At 34.8% G+C, this 24,271-nt stretch overlaps 2 protein-coding genes across 2 annotated transcripts in view; both read left to right on the top strand.

Moving 5' to 3' along the window:
• Nucleotides 1-149: 149 nt before the first annotated feature.
• On the top strand, nucleotides 150-2,240 carry LOC119834727. The gene is made up of 4 exons (XM_038359202.1): nucleotides 150-270; nucleotides 836-933; nucleotides 1,037-1,198; nucleotides 1,691-2,240. The coding sequence occupies exons 1-4, from the start codon at nucleotides 249-251 to the stop codon at nucleotides 1,754-1,756; spliced, it is 348 nt and encodes a 115-aa protein (XP_038215130.1). The 5' UTR covers nucleotides 150-248; the 3' UTR covers nucleotides 1,757-2,240.
• A 10,652-nt stretch (nucleotides 2,241-12,892) lies between these two features.
• LOC119835711 (fatty acid synthase-like) overlaps nucleotides 12,893-24,271 on the top strand; it is a 21,085-nt gene continuing 9,706 nt past the window's right edge. The window contains exons 1-19 of the mRNA XM_038360692.1: nucleotides 12,893-13,021; nucleotides 13,856-14,048; nucleotides 15,422-15,542; nucleotides 16,311-16,514; nucleotides 16,702-16,818; nucleotides 17,089-17,267; nucleotides 17,671-17,813; nucleotides 17,915-18,118; nucleotides 18,430-18,616; nucleotides 18,772-18,934; nucleotides 19,194-19,363; nucleotides 19,881-20,032; nucleotides 20,463-20,646; nucleotides 20,979-21,127; nucleotides 21,305-21,486; nucleotides 21,596-21,715; nucleotides 21,983-22,092; nucleotides 23,227-23,417; nucleotides 23,847-24,010. Coding sequence (XP_038216620.1) covers nucleotides 12,893-13,021; nucleotides 13,856-14,048; nucleotides 15,422-15,542; nucleotides 16,311-16,514; nucleotides 16,702-16,818; nucleotides 17,089-17,267; nucleotides 17,671-17,813; nucleotides 17,915-18,118; nucleotides 18,430-18,616; nucleotides 18,772-18,934; nucleotides 19,194-19,363; nucleotides 19,881-20,032; nucleotides 20,463-20,646; nucleotides 20,979-21,127; nucleotides 21,305-21,486; nucleotides 21,596-21,715; nucleotides 21,983-22,092; nucleotides 23,227-23,417; nucleotides 23,847-24,010 — 3,062 coding nt within the window. The remainder of the gene's footprint in view (nucleotides 13,022-13,855; nucleotides 14,049-15,421; nucleotides 15,543-16,310; nucleotides 16,515-16,701; nucleotides 16,819-17,088; nucleotides 17,268-17,670; nucleotides 17,814-17,914; nucleotides 18,119-18,429; nucleotides 18,617-18,771; nucleotides 18,935-19,193; nucleotides 19,364-19,880; nucleotides 20,033-20,462; nucleotides 20,647-20,978; nucleotides 21,128-21,304; nucleotides 21,487-21,595; nucleotides 21,716-21,982; nucleotides 22,093-23,226; nucleotides 23,418-23,846; nucleotides 24,011-24,271) is intronic.

The following is a 24,271-nucleotide window of genomic DNA, read 5'->3' as shown; positions in this document are numbered from 1 at the left end:
CAAAAAATCTTTCACTTAATAACGTAAATCTTGTTGTTTGTTAGTTGTATTTATAGTTTTAACAATTTTCAGAATACTATGATGACAGACGTATAAAAGATATTGCTTCAGAAATCCGTTCGTATGCTTCAGCATATCTATTCATTTCTGACACTGTAAGAGATGTCAGACGGTGTGATGGATTTTCTATCGTATTGTCTCTAATATTGATTGTGATCCATCTATCAAGCTTCGGATGTTTGTCTCTCATGGAGCTCTGTTCTGTAAAAAGTAAGATTTCCCTTTTCGGTCAATTTTCAATTATAGTATACATATAATGTGACACAAAAGCAAATACGCTTTAATGCGTTTAATATTCTGTGGTAGTAAGCCATTCGTAAAACGCATAAATAGTTCTTGTAAATTTGTACTACTACAAAGATATTTTTTTTCTATAAAATGGATCATCGACATCCCTGTGGAGGGAGTGTTAGATATATAGGATATCCTATCAAACACAAAAATAATAACGATAATCGGATTTTTACATTTCAAAAACACAGAATTCAGAAAAATTCTGGGACGTTTTTGGGAACATTGGTTAAAAATAAGGGCCACCATGTCTTTTTTATTATTGCATTCATTTTATGGAGGTCGGTCGAGAGCAATTTGTATCATATAATGTAATCATATGTGTAAACATAATTCAAAAAGCATCGTATTATATTTGTCCTATTTTCATTCTACTTTCGAAACACGCACAGACGCTTATGGTTAAAATTGAAAGAAACATTGAAATATGTATTTGTGTCAAATCCCCACAAAAACTTTTACTTCACTACTTAATATTTTATAGGTAGCACAAGCGACAGAATTTCGTATATTTCATGGTTTTTTTATCACTTCTGTTTAATGGTGATACTTATAGAGCCTTGTCACCGCACCCATCAACAGGTAAGTTGTATAATCTGATGTCATAATATTATTCATATGTTTTACGGTATATTATTTCTGTATTTAGGTACCTAATACATGACATACTATTTATTTAATATAGAAAGAAGATATTCAAGAACTAATAGACCGTGTAAAGTATGTTTGGAGCGAATGCGACTCAATTTTATACGAGCTGGACAACTTCAAGCGCACAATTGAATTGAATGAAGTGACATTTTCGCCTCTGAATTTATTCGCTCTCAATAGATCGTTGGCGGTTAAGGTATTTTACACAAAATTATTGTTGTGATTGTCCCAATTTCCTCGTCTTCTTTATTAGTATATTTTCCAAATTAATTAACTATATAATGTGCATATGATACTGTGTTAATAGTATCAATTGAACACGACATGCAGTTGATGTTCAATAGAGTTAATGCATATAGCTCTACAGTTGGCCTAACAATAAACATGGAAAGGGCAAGATCATGGTTATATCCATGAACAATATCATGGAGCTTAACACAAAACAAACTAACAAAAACAAAGGATTGCGGACGCTACCGACGCGCGCTTTCTTTTGTTAGCATAGTTTGGGTCAAGTATCGATCGTGAACTTTCTACGGATATTAAGTATCTTATCAGAATCAATATGTTATATAGATAACTGAAATTTGAAGTTTGGTTAGGTATCTAATAGATCAGAGCTACAGTGAGGTAATGCTCTTGCCTCAACCTTTTTCGCTATTCTTCAACAAAACCTTTGTTTTTTCAGGTTGTTGGATGCGCATTAACTTATTTAATTGTAATGTCCCAGTTTAAGTTAATGTTTTATATTTAGTAACAAATAGGTCTTATAGAGTAAATATATCAAGAAAATTATGCAGAGTTATTTTTAAAGGACATATAAATTATGAAAAATGAATAATAAAATGCCAAAACTCTCATTGGCTAAAACTTATAATCCTAACAAAGAGTTCACTGAAATGATTTGATATTGGCGGGATCCGTTCTCAGTGGGACGAGAAGATGCTCTTTATAGATAGATGAATGAGAGTAATTAAAGGTGGAGAAATGTTGAGAAACAGTTATGTATGAAAATGGATTAAAATGTTAGTTTTATAAAATCATTCTACAAAATTAAGACGTAAAACGTCTTTCAATACGATTTCACGTAACGATATACATTTTCGTCTTAAAATCATTCAGAACCATTTTGTTTATGTCCTAATTTACATTTATTTATATTATTTTTATTTTTTATTTTTTTTTTGTTTGAACTGATTTCTGTATTTCCTACCTTTATCAATTATTAATTATTAATGTTTAGCGATACTATCTGTACAATTTATTTTGATGTAGCCAACTATTCACTATGTTGTTGATGTTTTTCACTGTTATATCATCATCATCATCATCATCATCATCAGCCCATATATGTTCCCACTGCTGGGACTCAGGCCTCCTATGAGGGTTCAGGCCATAATCCACCACGCTGGCCAAGTGCGGGTTGGCAGATGTCACATGCCGTCGAACTTTTAATTCTTGGACATGCCGGTTTCCTCACGATGTTTTCCTTCACCGATGAAGCAGTGGTGATGTTATCCACATGCGCAGATAAATTGAAAAATCAATTTATTTCCTGCGCGCTCGCCCGGTCTCGAACCCCGACTTATCGATTTTGAAGTCCGAGGTCCTTACCACTGAGCCACCACTGCTTTACTGTTATATCACTAAAATGATATTATAATAATATATACCTAATTAATACTGGATATCTTTTGTTTTTTTTTTCTTATCTTGAGTGTGTAGTCGAGTTTGTGCATGTCTTTAGGCACGAATTGGGCCAGCACCGGGAAAGGCGTGGTGCCTTAGAAGACCTTAGAAGACCCTTTAGAAGACCGGCGTGAAATAGTAGCATGAGAATGCTGGGTTTCGTGAGTGGAAAGCTGGAGCATTATATCCTTTTCCTTACCCTTTCCTTTCTTCCCCACATCTTTCGCTTTTATCCCTTGTATTTAAAAGTATGCAGTCAATTTGCAGGTATTACGCCTCTACAAATGTTTATGGGCGGTGGCACTGCCCATTGCTCCCTCGCCGATTATGACATAAAAAAATATCTCTTTTACATGACTCAAAAGTTCGACGACATGTGACATCTGCCACCCGCACTTGGCCAGCGTGGTGGATTATGGCCTGACTCTATTCTATTGTGGGAGTCGAGCACGCTTCGGCACGAATTGGGCCAACTCGCACCGGGGAAGTACCACACCCCCACAGAAAACCGGCGTTAAATAATAGCTTGCTATTGTGTTTCGTACGGTGAGTGGGGGAGCCGGAGGCCCATATCCTTTTCCTTCCCAGTCCTTTCCTTTATTCCTCCCATCAATCCTTTCGTAATCCCTTCCTAATTAAAGTCGGCAATCCATTTGTAGAGGCGAAAGGTCTGCTATTGACCTTACGCCTCTCCAAATGTTCATGGGCGGTGGTAGCGCTTACCATCAGGCGACCTACCAGCTCCATTGCCGACTATGACATAAAATGAAATCCTCATAGGAGGCCTGTGTCCTAGCAGTGGGAACATATATGGGCTGATGATGATGATGATGATTCTTTATTATTCTTAAAAAATATATATAATTGTACCTTATAATTAAGAGAGATAAAATTTCTCACCTTACTAAGATTAAACAAATTTTGGTCGTACGACAGACTTGCTTTCGAAAGCATATCAGGCGTTTTGTTTTGGTAAGGGACATACGTTATACACCTGTTTCACTGATCGATTTTCTCTACAACAAGTATGTGACGGTACTCTTTATAATAGACTAGCTGGTACCCGCGACTTTGTTCCCGTTAACTTTGAATGTTACAAACTGGAGGCGCTCAATAAAAATAGGTTTAATACGGAAAAACATACAAACAGGCAAATTTAATTTGTGGATTCGTGCTCTGTTTGTATTTTTAGACCCCTTTCAATTGTAATCTATTTAATATCTTCAATGTACACTCAGCGATTTTTACTGTTTCAATATAATATGTATAATTGATCTTCAATCTAAGTACCTGGATGACCGAGCTTTGCTCGGTTTAAAAAAGTATTAGTATTATTATTCGCCAATAGATGTCAGGAAGAAAAAATAGTATTAGTATTACTATTCGCCAATAGATGTCAGGAAGAAAAAATAGTATTAGTATTATTATTTGCCAGTAGATGTCAGGAAGAGTCGCTAAGTTTAAGTCGATAAAACACGAATATATAGATATTCTTATCTTGCGTTAACCACTGTACTAAGAAGGCGTTTTTGTTGTACTATGATAACCGGGTGACAATTTTTCTTGTTAGAAAACAAATAAAATAAACACGTCATCCAAACGAAGCACGCAATACCATTAATAAATAATTCAAGAGAAAAGGCCAAATATTTATACAGTTAATACAGTTTATATAAATATTAGTGAAACGACTGCTTATTGAGAAAACAACCTAAACTGTAATACACTGAATTATTTCCACTAGTGAAGCTTATATAGGCACTTCTCCGTCATATACATTTCTTTCATGAAATATCAGTGAAATAGTATAAATTATTGGACCATCTGTTTAAAAATGTGGCCAAGATTTTTACAGAACTGACAAATTTATTGAATTTCAACATTAAGAGTAAAGTTTAAAAGTTGATGATGTTGTGATAACGGAAAAAGCAAATTTACTTAAAGATTTACTATAAAATAATATATTAATCCACCTTTACCCCCATTAAACAGTACAACATGTAATACAATTCATAATTAATTAATGAAATTCATCAGATTTCTTCTTGAATTCTACATTTCCATTAAAATGGGAAAGCCTAACATTGATAAATTGAATAGGTCATCAGTATTGCTTTTAAAAATATCTCGAATATTTGGTGTGGCACCCGTGACATACACATCAAATAGTTTAAAATTTTCCCAAACCTATAACGTGCTAAGCAGGATACTCATTACGGTTTTAAGTAAGTATACTTGGAGTTTATATTTATTGGTCTTTATCGAATAATAGCTTTCGCCCCCGGCTCATATGCGTTAAATTCGGAGTACTTTAATAGATGTTATCACTCTAATATTATATATGTGAAAGTTTGTTTGTTTCTTTGTCCGTCAATTCGGTTGAAATTTGGTGTACAGACAGGGTATGAGCTGATTTGGATAAGGGGACACTTATGGGATTTTTATCCCGATTAAATTCTCTCTTGGGATAAAACAGTAATCTCGATATCCTTTATAAAATATCCGGGCGGAGCCGGGACGAACGTCTATCAATACATATGAACCTTCCTCTTGAATGATTATCTATAAAAAACCCATCAAAATCTATGATTTAAGCATATATAGGGACATAGGGACTATGTAGTGATTACTGATAAGAGAGCACATATGTGGATTGTCATACCTTAGTTCTTTGTTGATTCTAATAACATAAAGCGTATTTGCTTTTCTTTCAGATGTGATAATTCTGACAGGTTTTGCAATAGATTTAGCTGATTACAAGCACTCTGAACGAGCTCGTACTGTGACTGCAAGACTTATATGGATATCCAACGTAACTATAATTATGACTGTAACTTGTGTTGGATGCTACGACGCCCCAGCAAGACTGAAATGTCTGATACATGTGTTAGATCGAATTTATGAGGTGATGATAGAATGATATAGCATTTAATATTGATAACAATAGATAGATTTAAGAAATCGCTCCCTACACTACTACCTTTTGTATTAATAAATATATGATAGGCAGCAGTTTTATGAATATATTTTTATTATTGGTTTTATCTGTTTTTGCAATCGTAACTCTATAAATTAACAAATTTTAATAGTTAAAATGTCAGATTGGAAGCCACGTGCAAAAGAAAACTGTTGAGCGTAAACAATATGCTGCTTTTTGTTTCTTCACCATTGGAATGTTAATCATTGTGGTAACTGACTTCCATGGTCACGTTTTGCAAGCAATTCACAATGGGAGCAATGGTAAATTTGATAAAATCTTATACTAAGGTTCTTACAAATTTTCTAGATCAATCAAAGATCGTTTGGACTATAAAATATTGTATGCAAATGTTATTAATCGTTTTATGACTTTAACTTTATATCAGCTGTACCTCCTTTTTACTTTTCGTTTAGATTTTGGGACATTTTTACGTTCGGTTTTGGAAAGCTTCCACGTTTTGAGAAATAATAATATGGGTTACTGTTTCAGTGGAAATAGTCGTCATGTATTCGCTGTTTTACATTGAATTTATTATTCAAGTGCTTCTCGAACTCCAGTTTACTTTGACAGCGTTACGATTGAAAAGTTTAATTCAGGATTCTAATGACAAACTGCATCAGTTACTAAAGAAAATGGGTTAGTTAGCAATTTTAAGTTTAAGCTTATTTCGAAGGAATATATTACCGAGTAGTTATTGATATCTTGTAAAGTGATGTGTAAAAACATATTTTATTTATGTAACTACGATTTTAATGTTATACTTTTTCGGCAATTTTTTTTTCAGATTATTTGGAAGTAGATAAGGATATAACCAAAGCACAGAAAACAATAAACTCAAGACTAGTAAACAATGCAATTGATACACTGTATCTTAATTTTAATATAGGAAAATTAGGTATTTTTTTATGAATGATTTCATGATTTATTATAAGCATTAAAAGCTTTGGAATGTTATAATCTTATACCTTTAAACGAGCAATTCTTGTATATATATATCTATATATATAATTGGAATCTCGGAATCGGCTCCAACGATTTTCATGAAATTTAGTATATAGGGGGTTTCGGGGGCGATAAATCGATCTAGCTAGGAATTTTTTTAGAAAATGTCATATTCGTGTTTTATTCGTGTTTTATCGACTTAAACTTACTCTTTTAACAAATAGGAGGCGTTTGAGTAGTCCCAATTTATTATGACTCTTCCTGACATCTATTGGCGAATAATAATACTATAAATGCGAAAGTTTGTAAGGATGGTTGCATATGTATGTGTGCGTCTGTTACTCTTTCACGCAAAAACTACTGAACTGATTGCAATGAAATTTGCTTCGTACATAGCTGGACAACTGAAATAACACATAGGCACTTTTTATACCGATATTCCTACGGGATACGGACTTACGCGGTTTCAACCGCGGGTCACAGCTAGTATTCAATTATTTGAGTACAGCTTTTCTTCTAGATAGTGAAGAGCATCTCAAAACGGAAGCCTGTACAACGCTACGAGTTTTGGCTTGTGTATACGAAGATATATGTGAAATAATCCAACAAATAACAAAAGTGTATGGTCCACTTCTTGTCCTGTTTCTCATTTCATTCTTTCTCTACATGATTATAACTCCGTACTATATAATTACATATTTATGTAAGTATATCATTACGAAACTACCATAGCAAATAGTGATAATATTAAAAGTGTAATAAAATTTTGTTTGTAGTAGAAAATCCAAATCCTCGACTTACCGACTTTTTGCTGCAACTATCGTGGCTTATATTTCATGGAACAAATTTAATACTTATAGTGGAACCATGTCACTATACTCAAGTAGAGGTCAGTGGTAGTGTTATATATTTAGTTAATTAACTAGTTTGAATAATTTGTGTGGTTTTAATAATTTGGTAACATTGTGCCTGATCTTATGTTATCAGAACAATAGTGCGTGAGGTTGGCCTGTTTCCTCACCCTTCCCAGTCGTTTCCTTTTTTCTAGTCGTCAATCCTTTCCTTATCCCTTTGCCCTTGAAAGCGGGCAGCGCATTATCAGAGGCACTATCTCTGCGAATGTTTATGGGCGATGGTAATCGCTTACCATCAGGTGAACCACCAGCTCAGTTGTACGCTTTGACATACAAATCCCCTTTTCCATGTTTCTTATATAAAATGTTTAAAATTTTCGATTTTGCGTAAAAAATTTAATATCTTGTACATGTTTTAGATGGAGCGAACTCGAGTATTGCTCAGTCAGATAATGCTCAGAGCAAGTATGTTTAGTGACGACTTATCTATTGAGCTAAATGTGTTTTATAAGATGCTATTTCTGAAGTCCACAGATTATTCCCCGCTTGGAATGTGTGTCTTTGGAAGACCTTTGATTCTAGCGGTTAGTGTTATTGAAGCTATAATATAATATAAACTACAATTTATATTTAAGTAGAAAGTCCACATCATGGCAACTTTTTCGTCGTAAATAAAATCCAATACTCTTTAGCCCAGAGTAAAACGCTTGTTGGGTTGCTATGTTTTATTATTATTAGCTAGCTGTAGCCCGCGCCATCACTGGCGTGGTACCCGGATAAAAATGTGCTAATCCAGAATACAATCTATCTCTGTACCAAATTTTATACAGATACGATACGTTGCTTTTGCGTGAAAGATTTACAAACATTCATACATCCACCCACATCTACAAACTTTCGCGTATGTAATACAGTAGAATATACTTTTTACTATAATATACACACATTGTAATTTTTTGATCATATTTGTTTATTTTGGTAACTTTAATGTCTTTTTCAGATACTGAGCGCTGTGACAACATACCTCGTTATCATCTTTCAATTTCGCAGTGGTGATGATTAAATGTATATTGTGATACATTATATACTTTGACTATTATTTTTTAATCTCTAATTGATAAGAAATGCGCAAAATGCAAAATCTGCTACTTTACAATTCTCTCTGTATATTTGATACAAACAGTTTAATATAGAATTGACTATTCCCAATATTAATGACATTTTTCGTTAATAATATTGTCAACTTTCAAACAACGAAGTTACGTACTTAAGTAAGAGTCAAACAGACAAAAAATTCCACCACAAAAAAAAAAACAATAAGTAATTACAAACTAATAAATACTTAATTCATCAGCATGACTGATATTGTGTGGTATGACGCACTTTGAGTGCTGGAGCACGATTCTGCACGAATTGGGCTAGCTCACACCAGGTAAGGTACCACACGTCCATAGAAGAGCGGCGTGTAGGAATAGTAGCATACTGTTGTGATTGTGTTTGGTTGGACTACTGGAGGTCCGTATCCTTTTCCTCACCCTTCCTAGTTCAATCCTATATTCTAGTCGTCAATTATTTAAAAAAAAAACTTTCTTTCAAATCCGTCCAGTCGTTCCGGTGATTAGCGTGAACAAACAAACAGACAAACAAACACATTTCTTTTCAGATTCGTGCTGTTTTGCTGTTTTTAAGCCCCCTTCAATATTTTTTTTAATATATTAAATGTACAGACACATTTGCTTCATTGTGTTATTATATACATGGATATTGGATTTAAATGTGTTTGAATGCCAGCATATTGTATCTTCTACAATCTATGTTTAAATTTTATTGTAACATTAACTATTCTAAATAAATTTACGTATGTCATAGTGTCAACATACATATATTCCTGATTACGTAATAGAAATGCGTAATTTACCCTCTATCCGAACCATACATCTGGTTACCTTTTACCCCGGTTGTCTGGGAAAAATAACTTTAAGTTATAAGGCCTACGACCACCTATTGTATATGTACACACTAATAAGATGAAAAATAATTCAATGAGCCAGTTTTAATAAATCCATCCATTTCGCTATAGTTCTATATAACAAGCAGACAGTCAAAGACATGCTGCTCCCAACTAAATTAAAATTTTAGACTTACAGATCATCATGTAAGCCTTCTAAAAGGTTTCCGTTCTAGTGTTAGACACCTCCTGTTCAAAAGCTTAGCATTGGTCATTATAATTTTTATTATCACTCTTGCAAACCCAAAACGTAAATTTATTTATAAATAACAAATTCAATTGATAAGTAGCTACGTATGTATTCGAAAATACGTAAGAACGAAATAAATATTCATCAAAATCGCCATTGTCCTTAAAATTATTCATTGCAATACTGGTAATAGGTCAAATTTCGACCTATTAACCCCGATATTTAAAAAATACAAACCTCAAACGAAAAGTGTTTTGCGCTTTGAAAGACCTAACAATAATACATCATAAGAAATGGAATGTTTAGGTCGCGATTTATCTTCAACAGAAACACAAATGTAATGACATTTTTTTTTTATGTCCCAGTCGGCAATGGGGCTGGTGGGACGCCTGATGGTAAGCGTCACCACCGCCCATGAATATTTGGAGAAGCTCTACAAATGGATTGCCGACTTTAAATTGAGAAGGGGTTAAGAAAGGATTGGCGAGAGGAATAAAGGAAAAGACTGGGAAGGGTAAGGAAAAGGATATGGGCCTCCGGCTCCCCCAATCACCGAACGAAACATAGCAGAATGCTTTTTCACGCCGGTCTTCTGTGGGAGTGTGGTACTTCCCTGGTGCGAGCTGGTCCAATACGTGCCGAAGCGTGCTCGACTACCACATACATAAATTGGTTGAAAAGCCTATCCATATTAATACATAAAAATTGGCTATGAAATGTCAACTCAATTAAATAAATACGAATGCATGTTTGTTTAACATTATTTCACGTTACAACTGAACGTTTTATGATATTTAAAGAAATATTATAAAAAAGAGACTTTTGTAGTTTTGTTTTACTGTAACGTTTTGAATTTTAATTTGTGCGGATCATATTCTTCGAGGCATTTCCAAAACACGTTTTGCAATGTATCTACAAAAGCATAAATAAATTAATAATCTTATTAGGAGTGGTTGGTAAGCTGTAACCTAATCTAATCTTTAAATATAAGATCACAGAGTCATTTATAGATAACTAGCTGCACCCGGCAAACGCTGTTCTGCCTGTCGTTTAGTGGTATGAAAAATAGATGTTAGCCGATTCTCAGACCTACCCAATATGCTTACCAAATTTCAGAGGAATCGGTCAAGCCGTTTCGGAGGAGTATAGAGACTAACATTGTGACACGAGAATTTTATATATAAGATGTAACATACAATGGCTGCAACAACAGACTATATTTTTGTTCACATCCCTCACACACATATTATAAATGCGAAAGACTCTCTGTCTGTCTTTCTGTTATGCTTTCACGCCTAAACAACTGAACAATTTTTTTTTGAATTTGGTATGAAGGTAGAACTGAACTTAGGAAGGGACATAGGATAATTTTTATCGCGAATAAAATGGTAGAAGGGGTTGAAATAGGGAGATGAAAGCGATTTAACCGAAATCCACGCATGCGGAGCCGCGGGCGGAAATCTAGTACTTAAATAATTTGAACCATGGTTAATTAATATTATTTAATCAATAAAGGTCAAGCAAAGGTGTTTTATTGTTACAGACATTTATTTAATTTGAATTCAACATTTAAATATGTTAATTACGTTAACTTTTGTAGATCTGCTCACAGAAGAAAAAAATATTTTATTACTATACCACAATTCTTTTCTTTGTTCCAGTTAGACTACGTTCTTTCTATAAGTTTTCTCGTATCATTTAATGAATAAACTATTTTTCGATTAATTTTTTAATAAATTTAATGAAAGGAGAAGGTAACGTCAATGTGTTTAATTCTTAGTTTTATTGCATTAAAATGCCTTTCATTTTTTGTTAAAAAATAATTATTTCAAGTATACACTCGCATTTAATATGTTTACGAGTATCGATAAATTATATGGTTATGCTCAACACTAGAAACAATAGAAAAATATAATTAAAGCATGACAGATATAATGTATTCATCAACTTTCTTATTATACGTGACCAGTTTAAGCTGAGTTTAAAGAAATTATTATGTTTTTAGTGTTACTTAACGATGATATGTTATGCCTCTTTATCTCATTTCACACCAATATTATATATCTAAATGTGAAGGTTTGTTTGTTTGAATGTTTGTCCATCAATCACGCTGAAACTGCTCCATGGATTTTGATAAAATTTTGTATACAGACAGGGTATGAGCTGGTTAGGCTGGTTAGGATAGGATTTTTGTCCCGATTAAATGCTTCCTTGAGATAAAATAGGAATCTTGATATTCGGGCGGAGTCGGGACGAGCTAGCGTCTAGTCTATACAATTACAACTACATTTTCATAAATTTTTGCTAGTACTAAATAGAAAAGAAATTAATACTTTTTTGAAATAAGCTGGCAGACCTTACGCCTTTACAAATGGATTGCCGACTTCACATTAAATTGAATAAAGGAAAGGACTGAGATGGGTAAAGGAAAAGGAAATAGGCCTCCGGCTCCCCCACTCACCGAACGAACAACAGCAGAATGCTATTTCACGCCGGTTTTCTTTGGGGCTGTGGTACTTCCCTGGTGCGAGCTGGCTCAATTCGTGCCGAAGCGTGCTCGACTACCACATTACAAAAATGTGGCACAATATAAAAATAAACCTTTGGACGGAACGGGCAGACATCTGGCATGTAAATATATGTTATGACGTAGGCATCCTCTAAGAAATGATTTTGATAAATTCTACTATTCTGTTGATCATTAATAGTAATAGAATGTACGGAACGCTTCTTATTATTGTCGTAATTGTTGTACACGATTTTTATTTCACATATTATGTATGCTACGCTTAATCGATTCATTTTATTTGTAATTTAATTGATCGGTTTGTCCATGAGTTTTGAGCAGCTATAAATTCAAGTTCTCACCAAGATACGCAGCCATAATTTATTGATTATTGGGGTGAAGTAATTTAAAAAGGTATTTTCTACTTCTGCATTTTTTATACTTATGGCTCGATAGATTTTTCGTTCTTGATTGTATACTCTTGGCATCGTTCTTAGTTTTATATTACCTACATCAATAATGTAACGAAAAAAGAATACCCAGAGTGGTTTCAATACAGAACCAGGACACTACAAAGAGAATATTACTTTACATTTATTATGTTGAAAAGAATTAAAAACCCCTTTAATTATTTTATGAGTTAAACCTCCCACTTACTTTACAACTACATAAATATTTTATATCTATAAGACTTGTAAATAGAACTTTTATAATTAGGATCATGTCGCCCAAACCTCAAGATGGTTCTCCAGCTGAATTGTTGGATAATGCTATCGTTATCAGTGGAATGGCTGGACTCTATCCGGAGTCGCAAAATGTGAAGGATTTTCGTGACATACTGTATAACAAGGTTCGTATCTTTTATCAAAGGTGATATTATGGACCCAAATTATATTTTCAAGTGCTATACTGAAGTTTTTGATATGCTTGAAAAATTACGATTACTTTGATTAATAAGCTTTGTAATTTATGTTCAAGTTTCATAATTAAAATTGTATAAATAGGTAGTAAAAGCAGAAAAATCTCTTTCAATATTTCCACGTCCGTCGAAAGTTAAACTAAGTCTAAGCTAATATAATAACGTTAACCTAAAACCTTTTTTCATTTAGACGTGTTTTTATTAAATGAATAATTTTATTTTTGTTTAAAGTTAAGATTGATAAAGAAAACCTTTTATTAGTATTTTCGATACCTGTGCGATAAAAATTTACAGCAAATAGGGTAGTCTACAACATTGTATCATTTCTTTATATTTTTTTTCGCCGTTAAATTAATATACAAATAGCAAATATACTATATATATAGCAAGGAATCAATGTATATTTCAATTCGATTTTACTGACTTGAAATGTGTGCCTAGTGTTACAAATTTTAAAACCATACTTATTACATTTCCATCGAGAAGGTTTTCTGTTTTTTTTTTTATAATCTACCGCCTTAATCTCCTCTTCAGTCGGTTAGTTGTCAGTCGATCGCTTACATTTTTTGAAGAAACGTTCAGCGAGCCAATTAATCTCTAACAGCCGACCAGTGCGAAAAATAAGTGCCGTAGCCGTGCCTTGTGATTTCTTAAAAAAACTATCAATTGAAAGTCTTTTAATAAATTAGTAATTGTGACGAAGTCTTTTTTATCCTACAACCTAATACTAGTGACTCAAAGATCAAATATTACTTGATTGTAAAGGTAAATCCAGTTACGTCTAAGGACTGCCGCTGGAAGTATGATCACCCCGAAGTTGCGCAATACACAGGAAAAGTGCCCGGGTTGGATTTATTCGACGCCCAGTTCTTCAAAGTCCACTACCGTCTTGGAAACACCATGGATTCCATGTCCAGGAAATTGCTTGAACAGTCGTTTGAAGCTATTTATGATGCTGGTTAGTACGTTCTTCTGGCATTCGAAATTTATTCATGCTATTTAATTTTGAGTTATATGGCATTAAAAAGCTTTGTGTGAGACATTTTTCCCTTAGGTATATAGAACCGAAAGAGTAGAAGAAATTTGATCGCTAAGACGGGATCACGGGTGGCCGACAGGCTAAACGTTGCTACGGTTTGGCAAAAAGACGCGGGTTGCGGGTCGCCTCGTGATCAAATTTTTTTCTATTCTTTCGAAATTTCTCATTTACTCATGTTTATTAGTTAAATTGTCGAATTTTTCACACCCCAGCCATTTTGTGCTTGTTTACCATTAACATACTAATCAGTATTAGCAATCAGTCTATTGCGTATAATACAAAGTTACATAATATCTAATATATAAAATTCTCGTGTCACAGTTTTTGTTGCTATACTCCTCCGAAATGGCTTGACCGATTTTGATGAAATTTTTGTGCTTATCCGGTATCTATGAGAATCGGCCAACATTTATTTTTCATCCCCCTACATGATAAGAGTAAGGCAGAACAGCGTTTGCCGGGTCAGCTAGTATTCAATATACTAATAAAATGATCCTTTTGTGACTGCTAATGCGATTAAGTTATTTCGTTTTGAATTGATGACATTTAAATTCATTGTAATGTATACAATAATTCACTGAGAAAAACATATGGTACTAAATTTATAAACAGTACAAGTTGGGGGAAGAAAAGTTATTTTAGTTTTCTATTAACTATGGAACAAATGTTTGAGATAATGAGGTTGAGAAAATGTTTCAAATTTTTAACAAAATAATTTAACCACTTTTAAATTGTCCGAACAAGACCAAATTAAAATACGATCACAAAGAGGAAACTAGCTTTCAAATAAAAAAAGAATCGTTAAAATCCGTTCATCCAGTCGAAAGTTCTCAGGTAAGAAACATAAAAAATACAGTCGAATTGAGATCTTCCTCATTTTGTTGAAGTCGGTTATCTTTTAATAAATCATTTTTTGACGTGGGAGTCAAGCGCGCTTTGTAGCTCGCAGCGGGTAAATATCACAGCCCCACAGAAAACCGGCGTTAAATAGTAGCATGCTACTGTGTTTCGTTAGGTGAGTGGGGACGCTGGAGGCCCGTTTCCACCTCAACCTTCCCAGTTCATTTTTTTTTTCAGTCGTCAATCCTTTCTCTATCCCTCTTCCCTTAACGCTGCTTTTAATCGTGGCAGCGCTTTCGCAAAGGCCTTTCTGCGAATGTTTATGGGCGATGGTGATCGCTTACTAACAGACGAACCACCAGCTTAGTTGCCCGCTTAAGGCATAATAAACAATCACTTTTGTTTTTTTAATTAATAATTATGTTTGATATGCATACAATATATAATTTCAGGTGTGAACTCGGATCAGCTAAGCGGCAAGAAAGTTGGCGTATACGTTGGATCGTGCTTCTCTGAGACAGAAAAATATGTCTTCTATATTACCAATTCGAAAACTGGTTTTGGTATTATGGGGTACGTTTCAAATAGAAAGGAATACAAAACAGATTTTCAGTTTTTAAATACCGTTGTACATAATATATATAAAACTGCATATAATAATTGAAGTCTCAAATATAAAATTAATGGCGTTTTTCAAATTCTTCTGACATCTATGATTTATTTTTTTTTTTGTAGATCTCGTAATCTTTAATCCATATTTTTATGCTATCTTGCCATTCAACCTTAATTATTCCTTTTAAAATACAATTCATTTTCTTGTCCATAAAGCTGGTGAAGTCCAGTATCCAACATCGTAACATGTTTACATCGAAACAGTGGTAATTCCTACTCAATATTATAAATGAATAAGTAACTCTGTATGTCTGATTCTTCTTCACGTCTAAACCACTCTACCAGTTTGCATGAAATTTGATACAGAGTTTGTATGAGTATTTGAGAAAAGACATAGTTTTATCTCGGAAATCCCACGTAACGGAAACTACAAGAATTTCTTTCTTTACCTTTAATTACATGGGCGAACTCGCGAAAAGCTAGTGCTACTTATATTTTGTATTTTATATATTTTAATAACATTATAAATAAGAAAGTTTGTAAGGATGTGTATGTTTGTTGCTCTTTCACGCAAAAACCACAGAACCGATTGCAATGAAATTTGGTACGTAGACAGCTGGACAACTGGAATAACTTTTTATCCCGATATTCCTACGGGATACGGACTTACGCAGGTGAAACCGCGGGGCGCAGCTAGTCGTCTATAAAATTAAGTTTAATTCTTTACAGATCCAGTAAGACTATGTTTGCGAATCGGATTTCATATTGGTTGAACACGAAAGGTCCGTCGATGTCCATAGACCAGTCCTGTTGCAGCTCTGTACTTGCTCTTGAGTTAGCCTATCAGGCGATGAACCGAGGCGATGTGGATGCTGCTTTAGTTGGAGGAGCCAGCTTGTGCTTGCTGCCACAATCATCTGTGCATTTGAGGAGGTAATTAATAAACGTATATTTTCATTGCATTACTTTTTGTGATTGCATACATGTAGAACTGGCAAAGAAGTTACCTCACCGATACGAAGCGTGTTGAATGCCGCTTTTACCTGTTGTCTACATAAAAAAGTGAAATTATTTATGGTTCTTGCTGAATTTAATAGAATAATGAATTATATTTCTTCAGAGTCGTGTTGCTGAGTAGAGACGGAAAGACAAGATCTTTTGATAAAAACGCGTGTGGATGCGCCAAATCAGAAGCTATCAATGTGCTGTTCGTGCAGAAAGCAAAGGACGCCCGTAGGTAAGCTATATAAAAAAATATCTATGTCTCTTATTATTATGTTAGTGTAATACTCTTTTAGGACTTTTTTGTTTTTGATTATGTGGTAGTATATCCACGTGTGTTTTAGTTCACCATTTATATACTCATCTTATGTATTATGAAGATTTTTGTCACTAATAGCAAAATTATTATATAGAGAAAAAAATTGCTCAGAAGCAAACGGACAAAGCCTATTTCTTTTTTTAATCTGAACTATGTCGTTCTGATTTAAATATTTTTATCTTATAGAATCTACGCTGAAGTAGTGTACGCGAAATCTGAGTTTTCGGGCTTTGTTAATGGACAAAATGGCCCCAAGTACGGTTTCTATCGGGAACCAGAAAAGTTGGAGAGCTTCTTGAACCAGTTTTATAAGGAAGCCCAGGTTGATCCAAAAGAAGTTCAGTACGTGGAAGCTGCTGGTTCTGGTATGATAGGATTGGACTTTGTTTGTTTTATTCATTACTGTAGCTACTTGGTTACTATAGCTAGTCAATCAAAAAACCTTAACAGTCCCGGGGTTTTTCTTACAAACAAACTATCCTGTGTATCTATATCCTTTGTATTTTATGTATCCATATCCTTTGGCGAATCCCAAATTATGTTGATAACAAATTTTGTTCAAATCGGTCCAGTGGCTTGAGGAGATTAGACGGACAGACATACCTCAAGTTATTATCGCATGTATTTTTAAGTAGGATAATATCATAAATTTCTATTTATGCTTCTCAAGGTTAGCGTTTAAACTTAACATATTTTTTCACAGTAGGGCTTATAGCTTTTTACTATTCTCCTCTTATATTCTAAATTTTGATAAAATTTCGATTACAGCGACACCAGAAGCAGATAAAGCTGAATTAGAAGCAATCGATAAAGTATTCTGTAAGAACAGATCCGATCCCCTGCATGTTGGTAGCGTGATGTCTAATATTGGCTACGGTGAAGCAGCATCCGGTATATCTTCTATTACGAAGGTTATCTTATTTCTTGTAACTATTTTCGGAACCTCATGACTACGAGGGATATTTGAGGAGTAGATACGTATATGGTTAGTAAAACAGTATTATAATTTTAGGTGCTCCTTGGTTACGAAAGTGGACTGCTAGCATCAAATCTACACTGTGACAATCTGAGAGATGACTTGGAAGGGATAGAGAAAGGAGTCATGCGCTTTGTAACTGATCACCAGCCTTTCGGTCGAGGATACACTGCTATTAACAACTTATCGGTCACTGGTGTTAATGCTCATGTTCTTCTGAAGGGCCATTACAAACCGAAGGTATCAACATTTATTATTAGTTAAACATTGTCTTTGATTTTTCATATTTCCTAAACGAATAGTTTGTTTATTAGAAGTACCATCAACGAGACTGAATATACTGTTCATAACATAGTATTTTCTTGTGTTTGATTTCATTTATTTCTTGTTTTTTGCGAGTGTCATACATTTAGAAATTAAAGACTTTTTAACGGATTTAAATCGCGTTTAAAATCCGTTAAAAATTGTTCATAACATATTAATTAGTGCGAGATCAATGAGAATTTTGTCGATGTGTGATAGTGATAGATAACATTTATTTGGATTTTCAGAATTTGAATAGATACAAATCTAATATTCCTCATTTAGTCACAATATCCGGAAGGCAACAATCTTCAGTGGAAAAGATATTAAATGATTTAAAGTCCCGACCCATCGACCCTGAAGAAATAGCCCTCCTTCATAACATCCACCAGAATAAAATTTCTGGCCATATGGGAAGAGGATATGTTATTCTCGGTATGAAAATTTTTGAAATTATAATAAGTATGTTTTGTGATAAACATCATAATCTTAATTATCAAAGGGAAAAAGAAAGCCTGAAGAATAATTATGAGCCTATATCGAAAAAACCTAAATGCATTATAGTTTTTTATTACAACTTTGTTTTCCAGATACTACTGAAAGAAAAGAAACTGTCACTGTAGCGGAAAAGGCAGACTATTTTGACGATGTTACGAATCCGCTGTGGTTCGTGTACAGCGGGATGGGCTCGCAGTGGGCCGGAATGGGGACGGAACTCATGCGCATTCCTGTTTTTGCTATCGCTATACAGCGGTAAGTAAGAAAAGTGTAAGAATGATATTTTATCCGTATAAATATAGCATATAAAATGTTTTGCATTTTTACTTTTTATTTACACACTAAATAGAGAATAAGTTGCAAAAAAAACATTTCTAATATAAATAGACTTAGAAGATAGATTGGGATAAACAAATTGTTGTATAATATCTAATATTGAAAACTGTATAGAAAGTTATATTTTCCATTTAATGGGGATCACTTTTCCAATAGACTAAACTTTTTGTGGTTGTAGTTGTCATGAAATTTTGAAGCCCAAAGGCCTGGATCTTATCAACATCATCACGTCACCAGACAAGAAAATCTTTGACAACATTCTTCATTCCTTCGTCGGTATTGCTGCTGTTCAAATTGGTCTCACTGATGTTCTTACGGAATTGGGAATTGTTCCTGACAAAATTATAGGTATTTTTCAATTTGTCTTTATTTATTTACATAACAAAGTAGTTGTTTAAAACGATAGCTGTTAACTTACTATAATTTGTCCAATTCTATTTAAATTTAATATATTATCTGAAGTTCGTCCACATTTGTTAACTACCTTTCTCTTTTGGCCTTCCATAATATTTTGTGAGCTCTCATTTAATCAACAACAAGTTTTGCCCGAGGCTTGACACGCGTTTAATTAGGAGTAGTTTATTAGATGCTATTATAAATATAAACTTTCCTCTTGAATCACCCTATCTATTAGAAAAATCCATCAAAATAAAATAAAAAATGTAGTTTCAGAGATCTAAGCATGCATACATACATAGGGACATACGCGGGAAGCAACTTTGCTTTATACTGTGTGTGATTAGCGATTAATGAAACCCAATAACTTTATCTACAAACTACAAAAATACTTTTGGTCTGTATATAATGATTAGATAACTAATGGATATACATTAATTATTTCAATGGAGACGATATTATCTTTTAGGTCACAGTGTAGGCGAGCTGGGATGCGCGTACGCAGACGGCTGCCTTACGGCAGAAGAGACCATTCTTTCCGCGTACAGCCGCGGGCTCGTGTCTGTACAGACTCCGTTCATAAAGGGATCCATGGCCGCTGTTGGTTTAGGTTATTCCCAGGTATATATAAAATACATAGAAATAATACGTAACTGGTGGAGTTCTTGATTACCACATATGATCATCATACATCTGTTAGATGTATTAAACTATTTTTTTTAAGAGAATCAAGAAAATATTCATTGAAATAAAATTGTGCTCTAAGCTAATTACCTACCGATTCAGAGTACATATCAAGATTATGAATACTGAGTCTACAATTATTCGCTTATTAATTATTGAATCAAACACTTAACCTAACCTTATAGCTAAGTACAATGTACATCATGGCAGCAGTACAAATATGTACAAAACAATGAATTAAAGGCTCAAGACCGATATATTTGCTAGGTAACAGTATTAAAATTATTGGTTGATATTAATGTTTCAGCTTTTCTATTTCAATATCTTAAATGAAACGATTTATTTATCTGGTGTTGTAATGGTCCAGGTTGCCAAAATGTGCCCACCAGAAGTCGAAATCGCGTGTCACAACAGCTCCGAGTCCGCCACGATATCTGGGCCCGCTGATATTATGCAGGAACTTGTAGCTTCTTTCACAGCAAAGGGTATATTCGCGAAAGAAGTTCCATGTTCCAACATCGCTTACCACTCAAGATATATTGCAAATGCAGGTAAAATCTTTATTTGACCTGAAATACATTGTTGCTTTTATTTTCTTTATAAATTTCAGATTTTTTTTAGAAATTTAAGACTAAGTAGGTATGTGAAAAAAGTTTTGAAATTTCTAGTGTCGTTAAAGTTACTTAAAGGCAAAAAATTAGAAGAAATGTTGAAAGTAGTTAAGCAAAAGATCCCTGCAATAAAGCGAAAGGCACGAGTAAAAATGGTGTTTGACGATCATTATGAAGACAAGTTCTTATATTTAACAATTCACGTGTAGTTAAAGTAAAAGTTTTTGTTACATTACTCCCATAATAACGTTTTAATATATTATATGTTATAGGTCCCGCTCTTTTAAAATACTTAAAGGAAGTTATTAAGACTCCAGTGGCCCGCTCCAGCCGCTGGGTATCCACATCTATACCCCAGGATAAATGGGACGAGCCTCTCGCCAAGTATTCTTCAGCTGAATATCATACCAATAACTTGCTTGTGAGTATTAGTTTTAGACTAATCTACCCGTATGCGTGAAAGATAGGCAGACAGACTGGCGTTGTTACGCGTTACGTAATAAAACGGTTTACTCTCCTATAAGCAGATATCACTTCAATATTGTTTTATGTCCAACAAAGTGAGCACGGGTCTACTTATTAATAATATCGTTCGTAGAACCCGGTGCTGTTTGAAGAAGCATCGGCGTTGATACCAGCTAATGCGGTACTGGTGGAGGTGGCGCCGCACGGGCTGCTACAGGCGATCCTCAAGCGCGCACTCAGTAGCTGCGTCAACATCCCACTTACCAACCGCGGCCACAAGGACAATGCGGCCTTTATGCTCGATGCTATTGGAAAGTTAGTATTCTGAAGAAATAAGAGTGTTCTCATGGACTCACCTTTGAATTTGTGAATCTAATAAGTAGTATTTGTTTCTAAATCACTTTTTACCTTTGGTTTTTTGCAGATTGTATATGAAGGGATACAACCCCAAGGTCCAGGCATTATACCCTAAAGTGGAGTTCCCTGTGTCCACTGGCACGCCCATGTTGGGACATTTGATTGAGTGGGAACATAGCGAGAAATGGCAAGTATTTATTAACAACTTCTCCTTTATAAATGTTTTAGTACGTAAAAATTTGATCCTTCAATTCCAAAACGAGATTTGGTGGTAAAATTAGCAACATACTGCTGTCGAAATGAACCTCCTCTCAGAAATATTTCATTATTTTTTCATAGCTGGACATGAAATATGATCAAAGTTGTTTTTACATTTCATATTTAAAAATACATAGCTTCCCGCTTCCCGGATTTTTCGTGATATCGTGTTTAAATATTTCTTTCTATCTTATAGGTCAGTACCGGTCTACGTTACGGCCCTGAAGAAGACAGCGGCTGCATGTAACTTTGCTTTGTCTGTACATGACGATGAACATAACTATTTACGAGGACACGTCGTTAAGGGTAAAATTTTATTTATTAATATAATATAATAATTTTATTTACTACTAGCTGCGTCCCGCGGTTTCACCCGCGCAAGTCCATATCCGGCTCCCCCGGCGAACGAAATAAATAGCATTCTATTATCCTGGTCACCTGTACCTCAGACTTCTATGTAGTCTACTTCAGGCACCAGTCTCTCACAACGTTATCCTTTCTCTTATCTGTATTTTTAAGTTTTTGTTATGTACTAATGTTGTGAGAACTAAATAAAGATGATTTTTATTATTATGTGTATCTCTCCATAATATTCGGATACCTCCAGAAGGAAAGCACCCGGTCTTTTGGAAGGCTTACGTGGGGACACAGATCCAACACGCAGAGAGTTTAGAGAATTTAATGTGTTGTGGGACACCAGCCGCAGCCTGCCCATGACTGCAGTATAGAGATACAGCCCTGGGCAATCTGCGGCCGATGTAGGACTATTGCAAAAAAAATGGCATGGAACAAAACTGGGCAATGGAAAGGGGGTGTTCGATGGATTGGTGGGTTGGGTCTATGGGGAACTATGGGCGTCTGCCTTTTCAACTTAGAAAATTGAAAAATAGTGACAGACGGTGACTTGCCAGTTCGGTCGATGGGCTCCCAAAAAAGTTACCTAAAATGGCAACAAGGGGGCAACACCAGCTGACTGGCTAGGGGTGTACAGAGGTGCGGCACCGGTTTCACCATCGCGGGCCCGCAGGCCCGGATTGGGTTTCCCCGCTATTACGCCATTAGACACTTCTACCCCCCAGCATATAGCTCTTGCATCTCCACTCTGGACGGCCAATTAAGGCAAGCCAGAGGTGGGGGATCCTGAACCTCGTCATTGTTCACTCCGAACTGCCACCGAGACAGTCCGGAGGTGAGGACAGGGACCTCCCCCGGGAGAACTAAGGACCGCGGGGGCGCTACTCCCCGTCACCTCGCCACAAGGTGCCCTGCGGGCTTATAATTATTATTATTATTTTATTATTATCTCACGCCGGTTTACTGTGGGGGTGTGCTACTTCCCCGGTGCGAGCTACCCCAATGAATGCCGTGCTCCACTACCACATACATTATGAAATCATATGATGAAAAACAAAATTCTCAGCAATGAACTATTTCTTATAGGCAAGAACGTATATCCATACTCTGCCGCCCTGATGGCAGTATGGGACACATTCGCTATGAGTCTAAATAACAAGAGAAAGTGCGTCTCCGTGCAATTCAAAGACGTCCACTTGTTTGTTCAGCCAAAATTGTATGACAAGCGACCCTTGAAACTTAGCGTCACTCTCCACAAAGGAAATGGAGTTTTTGAGGTAACTATAACTCATACGCCTGCACGCGGCTTCGCCTGCAAAGGAAAAGGTGGAAAATATTTCAGACCCTAGACTCCCATGGAAAAGATGTCAATGGCAGTCTGGGGTTTTACCCGCATAGTTCTTGATACGTGGGATTTTCAAACAATATTTATAGAAAATTTCATCTAAATCGGTTCAGTGGAAAGGAGATACGCAAACACAGTACCTGTTCCATTTATAAGATGAGAAGGGAATTTAAGGTGCATGCTGTTTTTTATTAATTTAAAAAAAGGACTGTAAACTGTTAGACATAAGGAATTATATTTATTATTTCGCCTTTAATAATATATATGTATATACATATATATAATACGTTATATATATATATATATATATTTATATATAATATATATATAGTGTTTATTTAAATTAATCGATAACCCACAGGTTTCAAATGAGGGTATGATAGTAGCTAAAGGAGTAATATCCTTAAGTGAGAAGAGTAACGACATCTACCGTCTGCTGGTGCATCCAATTAAAAATGACGATAAGATAACATTGAAAACTGAAGATATCTACAAATTGCTCTACACCCGTGATTATAATTATAGGTTTGCTAATTTAATAATTGTGTATTTTCGATAAATTTCATATTTCCTCTATGTAGAAAGGCAAAGTGAAGTATGAAACATTTTTTATTGAGCCATTTCTGCAAAATCACTCTAATATTATGAAAGTGAAAGTTTGACTGATAAAATTTTTGTCCGTTAACCACTTTCAGAGTGGACTTAACGGATTTTGACGAAATCTGGTATACGGGCAGGGTATGAGGGTACTTGGGTGATAGGATAATTTTTCTCCCGATTAAATGC

Source organism: Zerene cesonia, chromosome 2, assembly GCF_012273895.1.
Source record: "Zerene cesonia ecotype Mississippi chromosome 2, Zerene_cesonia_1.1, whole genome shotgun sequence".
In the NCBI taxonomy this organism is placed as follows: Eukaryota; Metazoa; Arthropoda; class Insecta; order Lepidoptera; family Pieridae; genus Zerene; species Zerene cesonia.
This window is presented reverse-complemented; position numbering and strand designations above follow the sequence as displayed.

What these genes read in the sequence shown, in the direction of transcription:
- LOC119834727 (XM_038359202.1), top strand. Translation starts at nt 249, where the DNA reads ATGGAGCTCTGTTCTGTAAAAA. An exon ending in GGAGCTCTGTTCTGTAAAAA is followed by an intron (nt 271 to 835) that starts GTAAGATTTCCC and finishes AATATTTTATAG; the next exon opens with GTAGCACAAGCGACAGAATT. An exon ending in GTCACCGCACCCATCAACAG is followed by an intron (nt 934 to 1,036) that starts GTAAGTTGTATA and finishes TATTTAATATAG; the next exon opens with AAAGAAGATATTCAAGAACT.